Source organism: Eulemur rufifrons, chromosome 29 (genome assembly GCF_041146395.1).
Source record: "Eulemur rufifrons isolate Redbay chromosome 29, OSU_ERuf_1, whole genome shotgun sequence".
Classification (NCBI taxonomy): Eukaryota; Metazoa; Chordata; class Mammalia; order Primates; family Lemuridae; genus Eulemur; species Eulemur rufifrons.
The window spans coordinates 67,675,459-67,684,637 of NC_091011.1; the positions used below are offsets into that span (position 1 = coordinate 67,675,459).

Here is a 9,179-nt window from a genome sequence, read left to right on the forward strand (position 1 = left end):
ACCATCTTCCTTGATTAATGTCTTTAGCCAGTATTTGAGACATCACCATTTATCATGACTTAGCTTCTTTCTTTCCTTTTTAATATGAAATTAATGTAAGCTTTTTTTTTTCATTTTAATAACAATACAGTCTATGCTACACATGGCATAAAACAAAGAATGAAATCAAATAAATTTATCTAATGGTGAATACACACAAATGAAGAGTTGTTTCTGTTTACAATTGTCCTATAGTAATCCCGGTTGCAACACAACTCATTATCACATGGCTTAGCTGAAAGATGTATGTATACATAATTATAAATATGTTTCATTGTATTTACAATAGAAGTAAATTTTGGAGACCAAACCAACTTTTCAGCTGATAGGGATTAGGGAGTTTTCTTCTATTTCCAATAAGGAGCAATAAAAACGTTGAAGGGCTGGCATGCTCCAATAATAAAAGATATGCATCCTGTTTCACAAGTTATTCCCATCTCATCTTTGCTTGGGCACCATGACAGGCCCCCTGGGAGTCATCACTAAGGTGCACACAAACAAGTCCTTCCTTTGATTGTATTTTACCCAGGCATTCTCATGCTAACTTGAAGGAAGGTATGTATGAGTATGGTGCAAAAGACTCGCCTCTTAAAAAAATTTGAAATATGTCTTTTGTGGAAGTGTACAGTCAGGACATGAAGGAAACTTTAGCATTTAGGTTTTATTGTTATTTTGTAGACAGGATTAACAACATGGGAACTGGTTTCAAAATACAACATGGTGATTCTTCTAAATTTGGGTGAAAGGTTCCTGATACTCCTTTTGAGTAGAATGGGGGAGAGGAGATGTTATTCTAAATTGAACAGCTTTAAATTGTTATATATAAGAGATCCCAAGGAACAATGGGCAAGGACAGGAGATAAGGCACTGAAGTGAAAATAGAGAACAGTCACTTTAGGGCCATAAGTATGTCTTAGGAATGTTGACTATATTAATACTCATAACTCTTTAATACTATAAGTTTATTGTTTCTTTCTCAATAGATTAAGAAATCTCAATGAGAGACTCTTCTACCTTGTTTTCCACTATTCCCCCAGCACCAAGCCCAGTGCCCAACACATATTTGTTGAACAAATAAATAAATGAATGAAAAATTCAGGTAGCATTTGTGGAAGTAGAAGCAATGGAGAAATGGCCATATCCACGTGTGAACAATGACAAATCAGTCATTGGAAAATGACTTCTATGGAAAATGCCAGAGTGGAAATCCAACCAACTAATATCTGAAAATGATAATTCAGTCAATAGGTTGTCCTATCTACAAATGATTTTTTTCATCTAATCACTATGGGTAATTTTGTGTTATTTAAATGGGGCCTCTGTGGTGAACTTGGCAGGTTTCTCACCTCCTTCTGCCTTCGTTAATATCTGCGTAGGATTCCACAGCCACAGACTGAATACCTAGCTTCAGCCAGGCATCTCACAAATAAATTCACTGTGCACAAAAGGAACCCAATGAGATAGAGACACATGCATCCATGCCAACAAATCACCATTGTTATGGAAAACAATTTAAAGACTGTTCAGCTCAGATGTGTAATTAGTCCAAGAGGGACACATTATTATTGATAAACGTTTTCTCCACAGGGAAGTTGAACTCCCCCCCCCCCCCCACCGACACACACACCCAGGGGAAATGTATTTTTTGGGGTTGAAGATTAGTAACATTAAATATTGGAATGGGTGCCAAAATAGATATTGTAATTTGGTCATTAAGACATAAAAGCATCCTTTTCTTTGTATGATTACTACTATTACTCATTGATGTACAAATGGCACTGTTTTACTGGGGATGGGTCTTGTCCACTGCTTCCTCCTTGACCTGCAAATGCCACATTAGTCAGGAGTAGGCTTAAATGAAAGTCACTACAATCCAGCCTTACTCACAGATCACTGGGGCAGTTGACTTACAAAAGTTATTCTACGTAGCTAAGTGGAGTCAGGCAGCTTTAATTGGCTCTTCCTCTTGACTCCTCAATTCCTCACTCCTTAATCCATGCCTGAGTTTTCTCATCTATGCAGTGGAGGCTAGTGTTGGTAAAACTTTTTCTCTCTGGCTTCAAAATTATTGCTGAATATTCTACTGATTGCTGGTGATATTTGAACCTGTAAGCAAAGTTCTCCATAAGTATAATCACTGCAGTTATGTCTCTATTGTAAGTTTTTTTGAGTTGGAAACATAATGTTATCAGAACATCTTTTGATAACATTTCTTTTATTGTACTTCAGATAATAATTTTAGTAGCAACAGGGAGACTTTTATTGCTAGATCCAATTCACTGTTGTGCATTAAACTTTATCTTAGAGCCACTCAGCTTTGGCATAGAGTAAAAATGAGGTCAGAGTGCTCATTAAATCATGGCTTCAGCTGTCATTATATGAGCAAAACTGAATAGTTGCATGTATCATTGAAACATTTCATTAATTTATTTTTCCTTATTTATATTTATATTGATATTCTCTTTACAGAAGTACTATAGCAATAAGGAATTCTGTTGGATTAGATTCCTATTCTTACTTTTCAAATACCAAAGAAAGCCCACACAAAACAAAATAAAACAAACAAATGAAACAACAGAAAGCAAACAAAAATAACAACTTTTTCTAGTTTTGTCATAATATTATAAACCATTCTTCTTACAAGTTATATATTTAGGGCCCAAATTTCTATAGTACTATGCTCCAAATTAAAATGTAATATTTATATTAAAATTCTGAACCAACCAAAGAGGTATACATTTCTAAATACTACTGGCATGTAAGAATAAATAGAGGGATGATGATGATAAGCTACCAAATAATGCTTATACAGATATGATGTCAGTTTATCAGCTTTATGTTCACTATCATTCATACATTTCCAGTTCCAGAATATAGTAGCTACAAAAATCAAAAATCAAAAATGAAATTATAATAAAGCTAGTTTTCTTAGTTTGTGCTTGCCTCCCAGATTTTAAGAAAAATTGTTATATGCCAAAAATGTAAAATTTATTCCAAGAAAATTAACAGGCTACACGGGTAAATTTTGGCAAATGCAACTTTATATTGAAGTTCACACATTTGTATCTTAAAGAATGAGACTCACAGACTCTAATGTATTTCTAAAATACCAGAAATCATATTATAAGCTTTCACAAGTTAAACTGAAATAATTTAAACGACCAATACACTGAATGTGCAGAAAGTATAAACAAGACTGTGCCTTCGGTAGAATAAATGCTTCACAAATTGTGCAGGATGTCATACTAAGGCTGTGGTCTCCCCTTGACAGCTGACTTAAAATATAAACATATATCAACTGTCTGCTTCCTCGAACACTCTAGAATGGGTAGCACACCTCAGAAGAAAATCTCATTATTTCAATGATGTGCACCTTAATTTTCAAACTATGTGAGGAAAAGGAAAAGGAATAGTAAATGATCTTCCATGCACTTCCAGATGCATGACCATGACCAGTTACTGATCCAATTTCCCTTGACTATTTGCTCCAATGCTAAATAAGATGAAGGATACTAGATAACCCTTTAAGGCAACATGTGTTTATTCTGCATTATTAGAACTGTTCGATTATGACCAGCTGGTACCATTAATGTTGCCTCCCAGTTCAATATCTAGCATTTGTAAAATATAAATGAATTGGAAAAACTTTATACCAAATCAACAAAAATCACATAATACAGTTCAATGCTAGCAATTTCACTAGTAGATAAGGAAAGTGGTATTTAGAAATAGTGATGTATTAATACAAAAAAAAAAAAAGGAAACTCTAATTGGAACCAATATACTGCTTTGGAATGCTCCCCAAAACTTACAAGGCGGTTTTTAAAGTGTGATATTCCAGTAAATCATGGCACGTCTTTAGTGGATTACAGTACTTTAAGTTCCCAAATATTTTAGTCTTTGCAAAACAATAACAGTATGAAATGTTTTAAAGTCCTCAAACTTCTAAAATTAGTTTTTATCAACACATTTACCTCATGTCGACTTAATTTATTAAGATGTCCAATGCTAATTGTTCTTTTTTTTTTGATGTTTTTTCATAAGTAGTGATATACACAGCATTTAGCACTGATACTTAGCACCTGCTACTTTCATTTTCTAGTTTTTGACCACATAAAGAAACTTAGGGCAGTGGTTCAGTCCTTTCTTAATTACAAACCTTCGCCGGCAGTCAGCAGGATCACTCTGAGATTTAAAATAGGATTATAGGTGAACTATTGCAAAGATTGCAGAATGTTGCCCAAATCCTTATAACTGCTGATTCCATTCTTGAATTTCTTCTCAAGATATGGCTATGGGCCACACTTGCTCAGCAGAGAAGGTTAGTGTTTCACAAGGCTAAAGATTTACAGATGCTCCCTCATATAACACAGTAAGGTTCCCTTGGTAACCTGGATTTTCTGCAGTAAAGAAGGGTTGTGCTGAAACAGCGCCTCAGCTCCCTGTTGGAGAAAATGCAGACAAAAGGATTGATTCCTGCTTGGGCAAAACTCATCCAGACAGCGGCTGTTAAAAATCCCCCTGGTACTACAGGCCCTCTTGCAAAAACTCTCCAATAACAAGCCACCAGGTAGGGGCCCCACAAGGTTAGAAAGAGAAAAGTCATTATATAGAACATTCTGCTGATTCTTTTCTCCATTTTGAACTCATCTAAGACCAATAGCCTTCTTCTGCCTGTGGTGTTTGCATTTTGCCTGATGCCCAGCAAGGTGGGTGGTGTGGGACCCCTTCCAAATCCTGCTAGCCAATTGGCAGCTGCCTGGCCACTGGCTCCAGGACCATGGAAAGTCCAGTTCTGGCTGACTGCTGCTACAAACTGGACTGGCTTCATTTTCCTTCGATCGTGGACAAAAAATATCAGCTTGAGGTAGACAAGCTGTGTGGCTAGGAGGATGAGAGCAAGGAGCAGCATAAATCCTAAGGAATCATTAGCCCTGAAGGAGCGGTGTTGGAAGGTGCATTGATCTTCCTCCCTAATGAATGAGTAAGTGCCCACATCTAAAACTGGGGGGAATGCCATGGCCACAGACAGAGTCCACACCATACAGATCACAGCCAGACACGTCCAAAAGGTCAGCCTCTTTGTATAGAAGCGGTGATGGGCGATAGCTAAGTATCTGGTGACACTGATGCAGAAGAGCATGAAAGCAGTGTGGAAACAGGACAAAACCCCCAGAAAGGCAATCACTTTGCAAGTCAGAGTCCCATAAGTCCAGGATGAGCCATTTTTGACCGAGTTGAATACAAATGGGAAACAAATTGCAGATCTGAGGATATCTGAACAGCAAAGATCCAACAGGAAGTAGTAAGGTGCTCTATGCAAGGTCTTATCTTTCACTAGCAAAATGGAGATCAGGAGGTTGCCCACCACGCTGACTCCTATTATGAAACCCAAGGAAGTCAGTTTCAGAAAGGCTGTTAGAGGTGAGAGATTTTGCAAAATGTTGTCAGCTGCATGGCTATAGTTCGCCATAGATGGATGGAGGATAAGGATACAGCCTCAGTCAAGTCTCATGATCTAGATATAAGAACAAGGAAAAGATAGATCCATACATTTTACTAAAAATGTAATCCACAAAGAGAACTGATCCGATCTGCAGTCATGCTTCCTCTTTTCTTCCGTTTGATTTGCCATCAGAATATCTGGAAAAAAAATGAGCTATCAGTTCTTAAGTTAACAAGCAATGATGTCAGTGCTAACATAAAGCTGTTCATTTATGGGGAAGCAAATAAAGTTTTAATTTTGAATACTATTATTTGCTTTGGTAAGTATTTTTGCTTGAGATTTCAGAGAATTGGCTTGCTTAGTTTTCTCAGCTAGGTGAATTAAAAAATGTCCCTATTTTGGTGAACATACATTTGATTGGGTACCTTTAGGAGAGAAGGAATAAAATGTTCCACAGTTGTAAAATATGCCAGTCCAGGAATTAATCACTAGAATTGCAATGCAATCTACAAGATTGCTAATAAGAGACAGAGAGGAGACTACCTACATTTATTTAAGATCTGTTAGTATCTGTCAGTGTTTCACAGGCAGCTTCTCTGCTGATATGGATCCAAAGAACCCGTGCAAAATATATGTCTTTTAACTCAAGTGCCACTATTCATGCTGCATAAGAGTATTTGTTGATTCATCTTAAAGCAAAATTTCAACATTAGATTTCAAAATTAATAGGAACTTGTCCCAAGATTTGATGTGATTTAATCTTTTGTCTTTCCTTTCCCACCCCACCCCCCATTTTTGGCAAATCTTTTCTCTTTAACCACATGATTATTAAAAATGGTTAATGTAAATATTGGCCAGGGAAACACACCCAAAGGAATAATGCACTTCCATTTGTAAATCTTGGATGCCTGTATTCAAATGAATATAACATGAACCTGTATTTCTTGGGCAATTAAGCCTTTCCCATTTACACCGATAATCTTTGTTGCTCACAAGTGGCTTCATTTTAAAAGCAAAATGCACATTGTCTCCTAGGTGTCTGGGAGCAACACCAGGGAAATCGGATTCCTCTGTTATTCCCACGAAGCGTGTTTCCTTTGCCACTTCTCACTTGCCCGAAATATGCTGATGGAAGCCCAGGCAAAACTGCGTTCGATGATTTTAATTTCCCCACCGGTACCTCCCCGGGTAAATACAGATCGCATCATGCAACATTACGAAACCTGAAATCCGCCACCCCTGGATTTATAATGGGGGGGGGGGGAGTGGAGGAGGGGGAGAGGGAGAGAGACATGCATTACATACGCGAAGATGGGGAGAGAGATTGCTTCTGTGCTGCAAGGGAACCGTTCCGGTGATTCTCAGTCTGATATTCCTCAGTCTTGCAACGCTTTACAGAAATGGAGCTCTCAGTAAGCCCTACTGAAGATGCATTGTCTGAATGTACTTCCATTATGCAGTTTATTGTCAAAAAAAAACCTCAGGGAGGGCTCTTTCCCGGTGAACCTGCAGTTTCATCAACACTGTGCAACCCCCCTACCCCCAAACTTAACCGAGAGTATATCCTCCTACCTGTTGGTGTTGGATATCCCGACAGACTATAGCTTCTTCTTTCTATAAATTGCTGATTTTTTTTTTTTTCCTTAGTGCCTTGACTGAGCATCCAGGCAGGGCTCGGCGGCGCCTGCGCGCTGGAGCCTCCTTGAGCTCCAGCCGCGTCCTCCCCTGTCGCAGCGGCACCGTCTCTCCCCCAGTAACGCAGGGGCCGCGGCGGCGGCGGCGGCGGCGGCGGCGGCGAGGGCGGCGGCAGGGGCTGCTTCAGCCTCTGTGGAGCCAACAGGAACCCCTACCCGTCTCCAGAGCTGGCTGGGTTTATACAATGCCCCGTCCACTTCAGCTGACAAAATTAAGCTTTGTCCCTTACGGCAGCTGCTGAACTTTTCCCTCCCCGCATTTGAAACGGGGGCTTGGAAAGGCTCGTTCAGGACCTCAGGCCCATCCTCTTCCCTACGGCAGCGCACGAGGAAGCCACCGCGCCCGGGACGTCCGCCCCCTCCCCAGCTTCCCGGAACCCTCGCCTTCCCCAAACATTTTCTTCCTTTTTCTTTTAGGGTGGTCCAAAGCATTGGAAGCTTCTTTTAGATTTCTTCTTAAATGATTTCCCCAGCTGACCTTTGAATTTGCAGATTAGCTGGAAGAAAAGAAAAACAAAAAAAGGAGAGAGAGGCAGAGAAAGAATGGGGGAAAAGAGAAAGAAAGAAGAGAAATTTTTAAAATGCACAGTCAAAAACATTGTCCATGGGGAAGAAGGGAAGCAGGTTAGGACAGCCCTGTCTTTGTTAGTCATCTATTCGCGAATGCACGCAAACATGCGTATAAGTAGGGGGACGCTAAGTTCAGAGGACAACTACGAAATGATTTACATCCAGTCTACCTTAAGGGATATGACTGAAGGCTTACAAAAAATTTAAATGGCTATTCCATCCCACTGAGCAACAGCCTTTCTTTTCCCTTCTTGCAAGTTCGGCTGACCAGTAGATTGGTGATGTCAAAGCAGTTGTGTGTATGAGTTTCCTTTTCCCCCTTTGTTATTACGGATGAAAAATACTAGGAATGAAACGAATACATAAAACTTACACCAGTCCAAAAGGTCCGACACCACATAGGCTGACACGTGGGTGTTTAGGGATGCCTCTAGAATCATGCATTTTCTTATTTTACCATTTCCGAAGAGTTTTGTTTGTGGGGGTGGCATAAGGTTTTAAACAACCCCTTAGCCCCCTAAAAACCAACCAGACATACTTTCATTAATTCCCAATGTTAAACGTCTGCTTCTCTTCCTCCATGCTTATTGTTTTATAATAATCTGTTAATGAAACAGAAAAAATAAAAATCTCCTCTACAGTAATAATCTGATCTCCAGACAGCAGTAAAATACCTCATTGCTGGGTGGTGAGATTGTGACATTCGGGGGAACTCAAGCCAATCAGCATACAGATAATATGGGTTAATTTACATATTGTATTTCTATTGGACACGCCGAGGTAAAGCTTTCTCTGTTTGAAGCTTGATGTCACAGTGGTTACACAAAGCCCTATGTTGGTAATACTGAAAGGATGTTAAATTTCCCTAATTTGTTTTTGGATTCCTAAGTCCATTAAAAAATGGATAATAATTTGGGTTTTTTTTCCCCAAATACATGCAAGGCACTTAACTTTGGCATTCCTTTAACCTAGAAAAATCAATCCTACAGCAATGTTGGAAGTAACTCCAGGGCATTTCCATTCAAGTAAAACATTCCACTTTTTGCAAAACAAATTAATTCCGAAGAACTCAAAACTATTTGGTAGTATGCAACTTCTAAGTAAAATGTCAAATTCATTTTTATAGAAATACAAATCAATTCAATTTGTTCTTTTTTACTTCCCAATGAATGTTTCTATGTACTTTTCGAAGAGTTATTTCCTGAATTTTTACAGCTAAAAAAAAAAAATCTATAGAATAAAAGACAAATAAGTTTGCTTTGCAGATTCATGATTAGGCAGATGTTAGGTTGTATGGATTAGGGAAAAGCTATTTAAAAGTAAATTAAAAGGGTGACTGCACTGCCAGGTCATGAGGCAATAATTTACTCTGCCAAAAGGTATAGGGCAAAGATCCAAAGGTTTAACTGCCTTATGCTTTAAGAAGTAGA

General features: G+C 38.7%; 1 protein-coding gene across 2 annotated transcripts; it reads right to left on the bottom strand.

Moving 5' to 3' along the window:
* Positions 1–3,062: 3,062 nt before the first annotated feature.
* On the bottom strand, positions 3,063–8,391 carry GPR85 (G protein-coupled receptor 85). 2 transcript variants are annotated; one of them, XM_069462193.1, is made up of 3 exons: positions 8,123–8,391; positions 6,791–6,904; positions 3,063–5,682 (listed from the first exon to the last, which is right to left on the bottom strand). In XM_069462193.1, the coding sequence occupies exon 3, from the start codon at positions 5,510–5,512 to the stop codon at positions 4,400–4,402; it is 1,113 nt and encodes a 370-aa protein (XP_069318294.1). In that variant the 5' UTR covers positions 5,513–5,682; positions 6,791–6,904; positions 8,123–8,391; the 3' UTR covers positions 3,063–4,399. The 2 variants fall into 2 exon arrangements, with proteins under 2 accessions (XP_069318294.1, XP_069318293.1); XM_069462192.1 differs by having other exon boundaries at positions 6,791–6,907.
* Between the last annotated feature and the right edge of the window lie 788 nt (positions 8,392–9,179).